The sequence below is a fragment of the Eulemur rufifrons genome, chromosome 8 (assembly GCF_041146395.1).
Source record: "Eulemur rufifrons isolate Redbay chromosome 8, OSU_ERuf_1, whole genome shotgun sequence".
NCBI classification, from domain to species: domain Eukaryota; kingdom Metazoa; phylum Chordata; class Mammalia; order Primates; family Lemuridae; genus Eulemur; species Eulemur rufifrons.
Window position 1 is genome coordinate 103,308,342 of NC_090990.1, and position 15,433 is coordinate 103,323,774.

The 15,433-nt window shown below is 56.1% G+C and overlaps 1 protein-coding gene across 17 annotated transcripts; it reads left to right on the forward strand.

The window, feature by feature from the left end:
- The first annotated feature begins 3,910 nt into the window (after positions 1-3,910).
- On the forward strand, positions 3,911-15,420 carry CELF3 (CUGBP Elav-like family member 3). Of its 17 annotated transcripts, none has more exons than XM_069478769.1 (13): positions 3,911-4,055; positions 5,232-5,314; positions 10,670-10,718; positions 11,119-11,247; positions 11,372-11,451; positions 12,467-12,610; positions 12,771-12,912; positions 13,132-13,281; positions 13,683-13,749; positions 14,022-14,088; positions 14,161-14,179; positions 14,449-14,592; positions 15,293-15,420. In XM_069478769.1, exons 1-13 carry the CDS (start codon positions 3,911-3,913, stop codon positions 15,418-15,420), a joined length of 1,347 nt encoding a protein of 448 aa, XP_069334870.1. The 17 variants fall into 17 exon arrangements, with proteins under 17 accessions (XP_069334870.1, XP_069334872.1, XP_069334871.1 ...); XM_069478771.1 differs by having other exon boundaries at positions 13,683-13,748; positions 14,027-14,088; positions 14,449-14,532; XM_069478770.1 differs by having other exon boundaries at positions 12,467-12,607; positions 14,449-14,532.
- The last annotated feature ends 13 nt before the right edge of the window (positions 15,421-15,433 follow it).

Consider the following 15,433-nt stretch of genomic DNA (forward strand, 5'->3'; position numbering starts at 1 on the left):
ACAGCACTCTCCTGGGCAACAGAGTGAGACTCTGTCTCAAAAAGAGAAAAAAATCTTTATGTGGATTACATGTTCAAATAGTATTGTGGATATATCAGGCTAAATAAAATGTATTATTAAAAGTAATTTCACTTGTTTCTTTTTACTTATCTATTGTGGCTACTAGAAATTTTAAAATTATATATGTGGCTTTTGTTATATTAGACAGTGCTGGAGTCTGGACCAGCAAACCTATACACACACACTCACACACGCAGGCATGTATAATGCTCTTCATCCCCCCACCCCCCTGCATAAAATAATTGATGTCCTCCTTGTGCTAGTCTATGATCTTATGCTCTGGAAACAATCAAGCCCTTCTTGACTGCTCACATCCTATGGCCTACATACCCGTGTATGAGAGAGGCTGTTTTTATTTTCTTAACAGCATCTCAGTACTCACTATTGCATATTGTGTTGACCTGTCTTACCTCCCCACTTGAGGTGGAAGCCACTTAAGGGCAGGAAGGTTATATAATCAATTCTCATAAATTCTGCTGTGAATGTCTTCACTCTGTATTCAATCAGTGAAGGCAGCAGGAATTTGATGTCTAGGCACTCTGCTCACACATACCACCACATTTTGCCCTTTGTGAAAAATATCCCAATTATCCGGCATTTCTCATTTCCTAAGAATCTAAAACCAGGACCAGAGCTCTCCCTTTATAAATTAAATAATCTTTTTATGTAGGGCAACGTAGATTTGACTGCAGAGGAATAAGAAAGAGGGTGAGCTTGAGGATGGTGGGCAGAGAAAATATCTTGGAGGAATTAGGGCTTAGAAGCTTCATTCCTTCCTTGAGAGAAACTCACCAGAATGGACATCTGAGTTGTAGGGTTTTTTGCCCTAGTCTTTACCTCTCAGGGCTCCCAACCCCCGTGGTCTGAAAGAACATCAGAGCTGTGCCCACAGTCACTCAGCAAGGAGAGTCTGATGAGAGGTCCCACCTCTTCTCCCCTAAACCCTGCGTCTCTCTCAGACTGACACCCTCAATCTGGGGACCACAAACTAAGCAACAGATTGGAGGCATTTTGCTGCCTGCAGCTGTCTCCCCAATTACTGATGGGAGGAGGAGTGAGGGGAGTTCATTGTAATTCATTTCTGTGAATGTTTAATATTTCAATTAATATGATTAGCCCCAAGCTGAAATGAGCAGCAGGGCGGCAGATCTGCTGAGAAGACACAGAGTAATGAGATCAACCAGGCCAGTGGGGTCTTCCCCTTCTCCATCCCTCAGAGGGCGTGATCTGTTTAGCATCTCCATAAATACCAAGATCAGATTAGAAGGCAAGAAAAGGAGCAGCGGGGGTGGGGTTTGTGAGTGGAAAGTTACTTTAGAGTGTATTTGCCCTTCTTATTTCCCTGGCACCGCCATCACATCTTCTAAGCACCCACCGAGTACCTCCCCCTACTCCCACCCCCACCTTACAGGGCCGTACTGGGAGAACCTGGGCATCCACCTGATGAAGTATAATCAAGTCTACACACACACACTTCCCTGAAACTCACGCGCCTGCCAAGGTGTGGCTCTAGGCCACAGAAACCCAGACCAAGGAAGGAAGGTGGTCAACAGAGAATTAAGCAATAGAAAGAAGGACTCTTTCCCGAGGCTTAAATGAAGACAGAAGAGGTTCCTTTTCTTGGTTTCCTCATCTCCATTTGGAGATAACGATAGAATCTACATCGTAGGGGGATGGTGAGGGTTTCTGGAGTTAGTAAATATAAAGAACTTGGAACAATGCCTGGGACAATTTAAGAGCCACACGACGAGCACTGACTGTTACTATTATTTCGCTTCCAGAAAAGGAGCCTGCCTGCTGCGATAGTTTAGGAATGGAGACCGCTGGGTTTCTGTTGGGACATGTTTCAGAGACCCCAGTGCCACTGTGGAGACATCAGCCCCACCCTGGGTTAAAGAAGGGAATGGCAGGGAGGCCACGAGCCCGGACCCCCGATGGAAAGCAAGGGCTGCCACCTCTGAGGAGGTGCGATGTCAGCAGATACGGCCTGCCTTGAGGGGTGCTCTGAGTGGGCCCAGTGCATGGTGGGGTCCAGAGAAGTGTAGTTGTAATGGCCCCCAAATGTGCTTTCCCCACTCCTCTTCGCTACCGGACTCAATTAGAGAGTCCCAATCAAGGAACCCAACTGAAGGGAAAAGCCAAGGAAGGAGTGATTGGGCTTCTACGTCCTAAAAGAGCATGACAGCTGTGGTTCTTCTTACTGAAGGAATCAGTAATCTACTCTTGTCAGAGGTTCTGTGCATGAAGTGTCTTAAGCACCTACTACGCATGAGCAAAACACGGTGCTAGACACTGTGAACTGTAAAAAACTGAATTAAACAGTGTCCTGGTCTTCAAGGAGCTCGTAAGTGAGAGCTCCCGCTGCTGCCGCCTCTGCCACCTCCCTGCCCACGCTCTTATACACACAGACCCCCCAGGGGGAGAGAAGGGCGCGTCGGCAAATGCCAGAAAGCTATAGTTTTTCTTGGTTCCTTTTCTGGAAAATACATAGTTCTCTTTTTGCACTCATCTCACCCTGCCTTCCCTTTCCCCACCTCCTTTTCCATTTTTCCTCTCTGGGTCTTTCATGCTCTTCCTCCCCATACTCTGCGATCTGCTTCCCTCCCCATCTTCACCTCCCTCCTTCCCCTTCAACCTGTCCAACTGTGCTATCCCATTTTCATTCCCCAGATTTCTTTCCTTGACTCCCCACTCTCGGGCTCCCCACATGTCGGACTCCCCTCTTCCCCCCACCCCCATCTCCTGAGTCTTCTCTTCCAGCACCGGGGACAGCTCCAGCCCCCGGAACAATGGACCCCACCTTAGGGCTCCTCTATAAATTCACCATCTTAGTGCCTTGCCCAACTCCTGACTGGGGAGTAAGATGGGGGAAGGGTTGTTAGCAACAGGACGAGCTGCTCTTCTGGGGCGGGAAGGGAGTCAGGGAGGATGAAGATAGAAAGAGGGCGTGGCTCTTGCCTGGATCATGCGTCCCTCTCCAGGGTAGAGAATTTGTATTCCGCCCCTGAGACTGACATCACTGATGTCAGGGGAAAGGAGGTGGGAGTGGGGAGGGGGGTGTGGAGGGGGGAGGTTTTTGTTGAGGAGAGCGCGGCCGGAGAGCAGAGCTCCGGGACCCAGGTGACCGGGAAAGCAGGCAGCCCCGCGGCGGGAGCAGCCGGCAGCAGCCCAGGCCCGGGGACCGGGGTGGGGTGGGAGGGGGGCTGAGGGGAGGACCTGAAGGGGGGCGGCAGGGCAAAAGGGACCCCCGGAGCCCTGCCGCCATCAGAGATCAAGCATCTGGCATCAGGGATCTTCGGACCCAGGAGAAGGATCAGCCACAGGGAAGGTGTCCTCCCCAGGGAAGCCAACAAGAGAGCCACCTGCCCCCCCATCAGGAGTGGGCCCCTCACTGACGCTGCTGGCAACCATATCAGGCCCCTTAACCCCTCAGTCTCCTCCCCATCACCCTCCTCAGACCCTTTTCCTGCATCCAGCTCTCGTCTCAGCACCCAGTTCCCAGCCCTCTGAGCCCCTGTGCCCTGCTACCACCTAATCCTCCAGGTCTTGGCCACACTGACCCCCATCCTGGGATATTTGCCAGATCTCGGGGAGGGAGATCATTTGTTTGGGCTATGCCCCCTGGTGGCATGACAGTGTCTGCCTAGACCCCTGACCCCTAGCCCTCAACTCCCTGGGCCTCCTTTGTGTGAACAGCCACCCCTTTGCTCAGCAGTGTGGTTGGGGGCCAAAGGGAAAGCCAGCCCCGGCTGGGCCCCCGGCCCCCACCACTTGCCTCCTTGTTGGGCAGCTCCCCCTGGCCTTTGGGCCTCTCCCTGCTCCCCCCGGCCCCTCCTCCTGGGCCGCCCCAATGAAGGAGCCGGATGCCATCAAGCTGTTTGTGGGGCAGATCCCGAGGCATCTGGAGGAAAAGGACCTGAAGCCCATCTTCGAACAGTTTGGTCGGATCTTTGAGCTGACTGTCATCAAGGACAAGTACACCGGGCTGCACAAGGGTGAGGGGACAGGCAGGCTGGAGCAGCTTCAGGGGGTGGGCTGAGAGGCTGGGATGAGGGGGAGCCAGGCTGGAGGGATGGGGGCACTGGCAAGGGCTGATATGGATGGAGAAGAGTTCAGGGCTAGGGAGTGTGGATGGAGGAGCTGGAAGGGAACTCAGGTAGAGTGGCCAGGGAACTCCGAGGGGAAAGGACTGAGGAGGGCCTCTTTTGGGTGAAGAGTTGTCAAGACAGCTGCAAAGATGTGGATCCCAGTCATGGGGGGATGTTGATGTAATGGGATGAACTCAAGAAAAAACAGAGGAACAAGAGAGCTGGTTTGGGAGATAAGGAGCTGGGCAGGTGTGTGTGTGTGTGTGTGTGTGTGTGTGTGTGTTGAGCAAGACTGAGAGTCTGAGCAGCCTCAGATAATATTGGGGTGGGGGTTGGGACACGGAAGCAGGTGCTGGAGCTGGAAAGAGTGGAGATGGACTGGGCAGGGCAGCTCCAGGACTGAAGAGAGGAACCTCAGAAGCAGGCATGAAGGATAGAGACTGGTACAGATCTGGGAAGTATGGGGGACTTAGAAAGTTCAGAGAGCTGGGGAGAAGGGAGGATGCTCCTCAGGCCTATCCAAAGGCCGCACGGCCAAGCTGGGGCACCAAGGGTCAAGACTTGGACAGCTCCACGCACCGGGATCTGAGGGGCCACACTACCGCCCCCTCCACCTGGCCCAGGGAAAAGGCTTTTCCAGCTACCTGCTCTTCCCTTTCCTTCTCTGTTCCACCCTCCACCTGCCTCCTGTGGAGTTGGGGAGAGATGAGGAAACAGGGAAAATGGGAGAGGAAAGAGGTGGTGGTGACCAAGATGGAGGGAGGTGGAGGCGAAGGAGAAAGGGGAAAGGAGAGCAGCCAGGGAAGAGGGAGCTGCTGCCATGCTTGTCTGGAGATCAAATGCCCCTTCTCTCCCCACACAAAGCCCCAGCTCCCTCTTCCACCACCACCAGCATTAGGCCTCCGGGTCTGTGCTCCACTTCTGGGGCAGGGTGTCTACCCGCTGTCAGACACCTCCCTACTTCAGCAGGCAGAGGAACGCAAGAAGGGAAACCCTTCCCAGTCCTCTGTCTTGTGGGGGCCTTTAGAGAGGAGAGAAGAGGACTCACACCCGCCCTGTCTCTCTGCCCCTGCCCCTCCTCAGGATGTGCCTTCCTGACATACTGTGCCCGCGATTCAGCCCTGAAGGCCCAGAGCGCCCTGCACGAACAGAAGACGCTTCCAGGGGTGAGTCCTGTCCTTTGCTGAGAAGGGGCCTTTCCAGGGGCTGAGAAGGGCCATGGAAGTGGCTGGAGGCTCACCACTCTCCCGAGACTCTGAGGATATTTTCCACCTCCTCTCAGCACCAGCAAGTCCTTCTCTCTTTCTAGCGTCCATCTTTCTTGCTGGAGATGCATGCACTTCCTCTTACTTGGACAGAAGGAAAACAGAGATTAGCAGAGTAAACATGGTGTTTACAAGGAGCCCCTTCCCCACTTCCCAGCCTGCCCACAGGCAACACTGAGGGAGGACTGAGCTGGTTAGGAGGTGTGGGGGAAAGACTGTGGACACCAAGCATGGGGCAGCGTGAGCAGGAGGCACCCAGACACTCCCGTGGCTCTGGAGAGGAAGTCTGGAAATGCAGGCTGGGTGGCTGCAGGGTGGGGGAGGGGCGCTGCTGGCCTGAGAACAGGCAGCCGAGCCAGCTGGACTGGCATCTTGGTGCTGGTTCTGAGCTCAGATGGGATCCTCATGTCTCCCAGAAGAGTCCTGGAAGCAGAGTCACAGGCACCAGGGAAGAGCAGGACTAGGCTGGATGTAAGCCCAGGGGAGCAAGCAAGCGCAGGGGCAGGTATTACAAGGGACCTGGCCTGACCCACACCTGTGCCCAGGGTGTGAGTGTGGCCGCTGATGTGGCCTCCTTCCTGCAAGGTCATATCTCTTTGTTTCTTCTTCTCTTGTGGACTGTCCCAAGCCTGGGCTGGCAACTGAGGGTAGGAGGCTGGGGGGAAGGACCCCCCACTCCCCTTTGTTAGCATCTGCTCTGTTTTCCCCCAGTCTGTGAATCCCAGGAAGTGCTTCCTGAGACCTAACTCCATCCCCACCTTCAGCAAACATTTGCTCAGCAAGGTCTGGGTGCTCAAGACACATGTGTCCTGACCTTTGCTCCTTCTCCCCTGCAGGAGGTGGAAAATGATGCTGGTCACCCATCTCGTCTTCCTGGGAGGGAAATAGACAAAACAGATGGGGAGGGGGAGAATCTAGGAAAATTAGAACTACTTCAACCACCCCCAACTCAAAACCCTTCATAGATCTATGACCCAGCCCTCCTTGGCCTGAACGGTTTGAGTACCACTAGGAAAGCAAATCCACCTCTAGCAAATCCACTGACACCCCCCCCACAACTATCTTATCCCAGTGGGTGGCACGGACAGCCATTGCCCAGCCGTCTTTCTTGCTCCTGGGTTTCCTTCAGCCTGAGTTAAGGGCCCGTGCACATGTGTGTGAGCGGCTTGGGGATCCAAGGCAAGCGTGTGTTCATGCACACAAGCATGTGAGCTCCTGATGGGCCAGATATGTAGGGCTGTGGGCACAGGCATGCCTGGGAAGCCTGGTCCCCATTGAGTCCCAACTTTCTTTTCCCTCCTTTTCTCTATGGAGGCGACTCACAAATCTACAGTTTTCGTCTCCACTGCTGTTGGTCTTTTTCTGTTGTCTTCCTGGCTCAGAGCCCCTGCAGAAAGCAGAGGGGTCAGGGGAAAAGATAGAAAAGGGGACTGGAGTGGGGACTTGGATGTGAGAGGTGGCCTGGGGGGAGCCAGCTGAAGCTGTCTCCTCTGGGTCTGTGCCCTCCAGCTGCCTGGCAGCTCGGGCAGAGCTGCTCCTGGGGGTGGGGAGGCGCTGCCTGCCTTTCCTGAGGAATCAGGCCTGGATGGGGGTGAGGAATGGCGCTGGGTTAATGATTGTCTAGCCTCCTCTACAGCTCCCAGGTGATGTTGAATTCTCCACTTTGGCCCTTGCCCCAGGGAATAGAATCTAGAGACCTGACCGAGCTTCCAGTGGGAAATGTAGGGTTCCATCCTCCAAGGGGGAACCCCATACTAGGGGTTCGAGGGAGCAGACCCAGGGCAGTCGAGGGGAGCAGATGTCTGAGACTAAGCCCCGCCTGATCCTTTGTATCTCCCAGGTCTTCTCCTGCCACCTGTCTTTTCCCCTCAGTCTGGGTGTGTGTGTGTACAGTGCGTGTACAGCGTGTGTACAGTGTGTCAGCTCCTGCACAATGGTGTCGGGAAGTTCTTCCTGCCATCTAATCTCCGTGTCATCCTACTGCAGGTGTTTTTAGTGGAGGCATTTAGCCCTCTCGCCATCTTTGTCACCCCGGAATCTAGAAGGTATCACCATATTAGGGTGATGTTTAGGCTGCAGAGGTAAAGAATGGGCTGGGCCTATGGCTGTTCAGGCATTTCCTCTTTTTCCCCTGTAAGAGCTCCCAGGAGTGGCTCTGCCATGGGTCCCTGGATTTTTTTTTTTTTTTTTTTTTTTTGGAGACAGAGTCTCGGGCTAGAGTGCCATGGCATCAGCCTAGCTCACAGCAACCTCAAACTCCTGGGCTCCAGCAATCCTCCTGCCTTAGCCTCCCAGTAGCTGGGACTACAGGCATGCACCGCCATGCCCAGCTAATTTTTTTCTACATATTTTTAGTTGTCCGGCTAATTTCTTTCTATTTTTTTTAGTAGAGATGGGGTCTCGCTCTTGTTCAGGCTGGTCTCCAACTCCTGACCTCCAGCGATCCTCCCGCCTCGGCCTCCCGGAGTGCTAGGATTACAGGCGTGAGCCACAGCGCCCGGCCAGGTCCCTGGATTTGTCCTGTGACCTCCTGGAGGCAGTGGTGTGAGGGATGCCCTCTGTCTGGCCTACCCTCCCCCTTCACTCTGGACCAAAACCCCTCTGGGGACACGGGCCTTCCCTGTCAGTTTGCAGCTGGGAAGGTGGATTCTGGCCCCATGGAGGGGACCTGTGTATGGTCTGGGACAGTGGGAACAAGTGTGGAGCCAGGAGTGGCAGGGCCCAAGGCCTGTGCCCTAAAGAGAATTAGATTTTATATGAACCATGAGCTCTTCTTGGAAGTGGGGTCTTTGCTATCGGTGAGAAGGATGAGGGCCTTGCAAGCGATCACGCTGGTGGAGGTTGCTCAGCCACACTGGGTTGGGGTATAAATAGCCCCTTCTTCTTTGGGAGGCCCTAGGGAGGGCTTATCACCTGCTGGGCGGTAGCTAGGGAAGCGAGGCGCCAGCACTGTGTTGCCAGGTAAACAGGGCACAGCTGGACTCAGGGGAGGTGGGCAGGTGTGCCCAGCGGAGCTAACAAAGCCTGAGCTTCCCACAGGAAGTGCCAGGCCAAGAAGGAGGCTTAGGACAGGCACTGGGACACCAAGGGGGCCTGTCTGGGAGGGTAGAGGCAGCATCCTGTCAACGTGGTCCTTGTGGTCTGCACACGTGTGTGAGTCTTTGTGCAAATCCACATCAGCTGTGGGTATTTATTGATATGCTATTTTTGTGCCTGGGAGCCTGTGCAGGGAGGGGACTGCGTCCTTTCTCTCTGAGTCTCCCATCTCCAACTGGAGCAGCAAATCCCCAGGGGCCTGTTGGGAAGAGGTTAGCACCAAGCATAAGAATCCCCACAACACTGCGACCCTGGTTGCAATTCTACCTCTCCTGGGGTGGGGGTGGGTGCCTTCGAGGGAAGTTCCTGATTGCTTTGGGTAGAGTACAGGAGAGAAGGAGCAGGAAGGCCACGAGCCCTGGAGCGCCCTGGAACGTCTGATCCCCACCCTCTGCCTCGCACACACCCGCACATGCACTCCTAAGGAGATTGAGCCTCGGATGGGATAATCCCAGATTGGTGGGCGATAAAGCTGGGGGCAGATTGGCCGGAGGATTTGTGTGACTGTTACCCTCCCTCCCCACCAGCTGCTCTCAGATCCAGAGACCTGGGGGGTGGGGCCCTGGGAAAGGAGTATCAGTTGAGGTGGGGCTTAGAGTTGATGCACACTGGGACTGGCAGAGCTGGTCCAAGCATGATCTGAAACCTGGGAAGAGAGTCCAGTGTGAGAAGGGGCAGGGGACACCTGCTACTTGTGCACTCCTCCGTGTTGAGTGATGCCACACAAGATCTCCAAGTGCTAGAGTGCTGGAGCTGAAGGGAACCTGACTAGAGATGGCCTGGGCCACCCCTTGTCTTATAGATGAGGAACTTGTCTCTCAGAGGAGACAAGTGACTTGTCCAAGGTCACCCAGCTAGTGAGTGGCAGGGCAGGGCCCGTCCTTGAACCCAGGTCTCCTGACTCCCAGGGCAGTGCCTTTCCTGAGGGTGCCGCAGAATGTTTAACTTTTTTGGTAGTAGGACTGCCTACCACCAGATAAGTTGGGTAACCAGGTGTGGTCCTAGAGGTCAAAGTCCTCAATAGTAAAATATTTTCAGACATTAAAGACTAAGTTCTCCTCCTTTTCCAGTTCCTATAATGCTCCCCACCCTGGTTAAGGAAATCAACCTGCAGGAGTAATTTCCAAGTCCTCTCACCAGCCGAGAACATGGAGAGTGAAACTAGGAACTTCTCCATTCCCACTGAAGACTGAACAAAAGGCAATATTGCAGAGGTCAGGGAGAGGTTAGAGCTCAGGAGGACTTCCATGCACAGGGCAGATTTCGAAGGAGCATGGGACAGCATCTCCTCCCTTAGATCCCTCCAGACACTAGGATTTGCTCTGGAGGAGGGAGGCAGGAGAAGGGCCAGTATGGCCTGGGCAGGGCCTCCTCTGCAAGCCTCCCTCCAGAATCAGGAAGCTTTCTTGGGCCCCTCCCCCACCTTCCAGCCCCAACCAAATCCTCCACCCCCACTATACTCTGTTCCCACTCCCCACCCCCCCACTTCTTCTCCGGGTGTGTGGAGCAGCAGAAGTGATGACGTCACCATGGTCGCCAGGGCGACGGGGACGGATAAATCAGGCTGAGTGGGCGGTTGCCATGGTGCGCATTCTCCCGTTGCCACGGAGACTGGGCATCTGCTCCCTTTGTGCGGCCCGAGTGCCTTCCCCCTGAGGTCAAGGGGTGTAGGGGGGCAGAAAGAGAGGCAGATACACCTCTAGGGGTCAGAAGGAAATCTGGGTGTCTCTGGGGTCTCCCTTAGTCTAGAGTCCTCCTTGGGGCCTCTTCATGGGGTGGCCTCTGTGGCTCCTACTTTGTAGAATTGAAGCAGCTCTTATTCAACAGCCTCTTGGTTGCACTGTCTCTGGCCCTGGGTCCTGTGGGCAGGCCCCTGCTCCCCTAAGAGAGCAACATCTACCCCTGGCCAAGTTGTCTGGGGCCCAACTGGAGCCTGGAGCTGGGCCCTGTGAGCATCTTCCTCTACGTCCTCTCTCCCTGCTGCCTCTGGTCCCCTCAGGCCCTAATCCTAAACCACAGTGGGCCCATCCCTTCCTTACCAACAGGAACTTAGAGGCCTGTGCCTGGGCTTGCTCCCCCAGCCTCTGCAGACCCTGGCCAGGGGGCACTCTGGGGTGATCAGAGGAGGCCCCAGCAGCGGCCTTCTCTTCTCTCCTTTAGATGAACAGGCCGATCCAGGTCAAGCCAGCCGACAGCGAGAGCCGAGGAGGTAGGTTCTGTACCTCTAGACTTGGTCCCTGTCCTCCCACCCTCAGGCCCAGGGCTTGGAGTAGCTGAGGGGCAGCCTTTCTTGCAGACAAAAGTCTGACAATTCTGGAGAGTTCCCAGGCGAGGTGGGGGCAGGAGTCGGTGTGGCCAGAGAGAGAACTGGACCATTGTAGAGATGGCAAAACTGAGGCCCAGAGCAGAGTGCAAGTCCCTCAGAGCTGGGATGAGCACTCTCTGTAACTGCACCCTGTTCCCCAACCATCGCCCTTTTCACACCCCGGAGACATGGGTCCCCAGGGTCTGCGAAGTAGTGTCAGGAGCTCCTGAGAGGAGCAGAAGTGGAGGGGTGGGAGAGCAGCCAGGAGGCCCTGAACATGCCCTCCTCCTGTGCCTATCCCCAGAAGACCGGAAGCTCTTTGTGGGGATGCTAGGGAAGCAGCAGACAGATGAGGACGTCCGGAAGATGTTCGAGCCTTTCGGGACCATAGACGAGTGCACTGTGCTCCGGGGACCAGACGGCACCAGCAAAGGTAGCCGGCCCACGGCCCTCTCCCCACGGGACCTTCCCCACTGGCTCCCTAGGCCACGGGTTCCACCGTGAGGCCCTCAGGGGTGGGGGCCCAGCCCTTTCCTCCTCCATTTCCACCGCTCCAGGCTGTGCCTTCGTGAAGTTCCAGACCCACGCGGAGGCCCAGGCAGCCATCAACACCCTTCACAGCAGCCGGACCCTGCCGGTGAGCCCTGCCCCCACCCCAGGCCTCTCCTTCCCACCGCCCACCACCCCAGCCCACTGCCTGGCCCTGGCACCGGGGGGGGCAGTCCGCTCAGGATAGGACTTGGACTTTACTGGAAAGGAATGTTCTGGCAGAAGAACTAACCTGCCTAGAGACATCCTCACTTTTCAGATAACATTCCCCACCCCTCGCCCCCATCCCTGTCCCTCATCTTCATTACCGATTCTCTGACCCTCCACTCCTGCCTCCTCCATTCCTCAGCCCTCCCTTCACCCCATCTCTTCCCCTGTCTTCCTGTACCCCCCTCATTTGCTGGGCCATCAGCCCCCCATGTTTATTCTGCTGCCCCTGCACATTAGCACAGGGTCAATGACTGCACTGGGGAGGGGGGTTCCCCAGCACAGCAAACCTCTCCATTGGAACTTCCAGGCTCAGAAGGATGAGCACATCCCATAACTCCACGTCCTCCGGCAAACGCCATTGGACAGAGGACTGTGTTAGATGGCCCTAGGCCCCTTCCAGCTTTGCATTTCTAGGATTCCACGATAATCCTTGCAAATGTTCCAATTTGGTCTTTATTCAGCTCAGGCTGGTATTAAAATTTGAGGTTGTGTCCCTGGGGTGTGGGGCGGGAGCAGGGTAAGGGAGGTGCGGCAACTGCAAGCCAAAACCAGCCTGAGATAAAGTATTTGCTGTGGCTGATCCACTGTGGGGACCGTTTCCACCTCAGAATCTCTGTCCGCACAGAGAACAGCAATGTCCTTCCCATTCCGGCAGGCCTCTCACCTTCCAAGCACATGCCTTCACATTCCTCGCTTTTTTCTGGCCTCTTGTACATGGTAGCACAAGGAGAGGGTGGGATTAAAATCTCCCCATTTGACATAGGCAAAATGATGGCCGTCCTCCCAAAGAGATCAAGCCGTGCCACAGGGTGGCACTGAGGCCAGGTCCTGAGGGCTCTGGGGAGCAGGGACCCCGACTCTCCCTCTGACCTGCGTGTGGGGCCCGTGCCCAGGGTGCCTCGTCCAGCCTGGTGGTGAAGTTTGCTGACACAGAGAAGGAGCGAGGTCTCCGCCGAATGCAGCAAGTGGCCACCCAGCTGGGCATGTTCAGCCCCATCGCCCTCCAGTTCGGAGCCTACAGCGCCTACACCCAGGCCGTGAGCACTGTCCCCGGCACTGGACCCGGTCCCTCCCCATGTCCCTCCTGGCCTTCTGTGTCCTGCCCCCACCCTCCCCATGGCAAGCCCAGGGTTGGGAGGGAGCCCGGCCAGGGTGCAGGGGGCCTGGTCCCATGCTCCTCTCTCCCCCTCCCCGCAGCTGATGCAGCAGCAGGCAGCCCTGGTAGCGGCTCACAGTGCCTACCTCAGCCCCATGGCCACCATGGCTGCCGTGCAGATGCAGCATATGGCCGCCATCAATGCCAATGGCCTCATCGCCACCCCCATCACCCCATCCTCAGGTAGGGCCTGGGAGGCGGGGCAAGGGCACTGTGGCAGGTGGGGGTGGGCAGGGGGCACAGCACATTGCTCAGGGAAGCCATGGGGTCTGGGAGGGGTTCCGGGCTCAGAGAATGGCCTGCTTCCTCCCCTCTGCCCTCAGACTTGCTGACTGGTTCTCCGCGTCTGTGTGTGTCTGCTTCTCTGCTCTGTCTCTGTCTCTGTCGCTTTCTCCCCGCCAGGAACCAGCACCCCTCCTGCCATCGCTGCCACGCCTGTCTCTGCCATCCCTGCTGCCCTGGGCGTCAACGGCTACAGCCCGGTGCCCACCCAGCCCACTGGGCAGCCTGCCCCTGATGCTCTGTATCCCAACGGGGTTCATCCCTACCCAGGTGGGGCTCTCTGCCTGCCCACCCCTGCCCCAGCAGCCGTCCAAGCCACCAGCCCACTGGGGCAGCCAGGACACACCTTCCCTCCCCAGCCTTCAGGCACTTTCCCCTGCCCTGTCCCTCTGGCAGGGATGCTCCTTCCCGTTCTCCTGGCCAGGGAAGCTGAAGCTTAGAAGGGGAAGCAACTTGCCCAGGGTTGCCCAAGCAACAGACTCCAGTCTTCCCAACGCTGGGCCCCTTCCCCTCCCTCTTCCCACTGCTCTGTGCATTTCTACCTTCTCACTTCACACCCTGTGCCCAGAGAGGCTGTCCTTCCCCGCTGCCCAGCCTCTGCTTGGAGAGGTGCCGGTGGGGCTCCTGCTGTGCCCCAGGCCCACTCTCACGGGTCGTGCTGCTCTCCCCAGCCCAGAGCCCAGCAGCCCCTGTGGACCCCCTGCAGCAGGCCTACGCAGGGATGCAGCACTATACAGGTGAGGCACCCTAGCCCGGGCCCCTGCTCAGGTGGGAGGGATGGCAAAAGGGAAAGAGGCCCAGAAACTGGGTCTGGACTTCATGGCTCAATGCCAACCAACCCCCTCCAGGCTTTCCTGAAAAGCTGTACCTGTGAGGATGGACCTTTACGGGCAGTACATCCAGGGGTCTAAGGCAGCTCTTTCCTGGCATGGGCTAGGGGAAGGGAGACAGGGTTGCTGGGAGGGCCCTGGAGTCAGGGAAGCCCCATTGGCTCCCTCTGTTCTCCCTGCCCCAGCAGCCTACCCGGCAGCCTACAGCCTGGTTGCGCCTGCGTTCCCGCAGCCTCCAGCCCTGGTTGCCCAGCAGCCTCCGCCACCCCCTCAGCAGCAGCAGCAGCAGCAGCAGCAGCAGCAACAGCAGCAGCAGCAGCAGCAGCAGCAAAGAGAAGGTGCTGGTCTGGGGCAGGGTCCTCATAGCTGAGAGCCTTCAGGGATAGGAATGCCCTTCGTGTGGGATCAGGGACTCCTTATCGCCCTGCACGAAGCCCAGCTCTTGCCTGTGTGGGGGGCTGAAAGCAAGTGGGGTGGAGGTGGCTGGAGCCCTTATCCACATTGTTGGGGACTGGCATTGGAGAGTCCCCCAGCATCTCCTTTTCCTGGAGCGGAGTTAGTGTCTTCCCATCACTGAGCTCTTCCTTCTGTCTCCGCTGCCACCCAGGCCCTGACGGCTGCAACATCTTCATCTACCACCTACCCCAGGAGTTCACGGACTCAGAGATCCTTCAGATGTTTGTCCCCTTTGGCCACGTCATCTCAGCCAAAGTCTTTGTTGACCGGGCCACCAATCAGAGCAAATGTTTTGGTAAGAGTATGATGAACCAAAAGACAAAATATGGTACATTTTTTGCCAAACTCCAAATTAGGACAAAGTCTAATACATTTGAAAGCATTTATGGTCACAGTGGATACAATATTTGAAATCCTGATTGTCCAAGAGTATGAAAGAACCATTACATCTCATACCAGTTTCTGCCCAGGCCTTCTCTTCCTCCAGAAAACCATAGCTTCATCTTCCCTCCGTACGAACTGGCCAAATTCATGCTCCATGAGGTCTGAAATAGTCTCACCATCTGGGGATGTTTGGTTTTCAAAAGGAAGGCAGCTTAGGGAGAAGGTTTCTGCTGCTTTCACACCTTTGACAGGCTGCTTCAGGGAGAAAGGAAACTTTCCTATCTGCCCTGCTTCGGAAGCCATTGGAGGGTCTGGAAGTGGCAGTTTTCAAAAGACAGGTTCAGAGCTAACGAGACTGAGTCAGTGGCCACCCTGTAAAAAATGCTGGAAAGAATGTCCTAGTTTGTGTGAGAGTCTGGACTGGATTCATTCATTCACTCTGCCAATCAACAAATCCTTCCTGAACGCCTACTCTGTGCAAGGCAGTTATCTGGGCATTTGGGACACCTGAGGAAGTAGGGTGGTGCTGGGAAACCAAAGAACAGGTCCTGGCCCTCAGCAAGGGGGTGCGAGGTGGGGCTGGGCCAGGCCTTATGCCCCTCTCACCTCAGGCTTTGTGAGTTTCGACAATCCGGCCAGCGCCCAGGCTGCCATCCAGGCCATGAATGGTTTCCAGATCGGCATGAAGCGCCTCAAAGTCCAGCTAAAGCGGCCTAAAGATGCCAACCGGCCCTACTGAGGGCCCCCAGGTG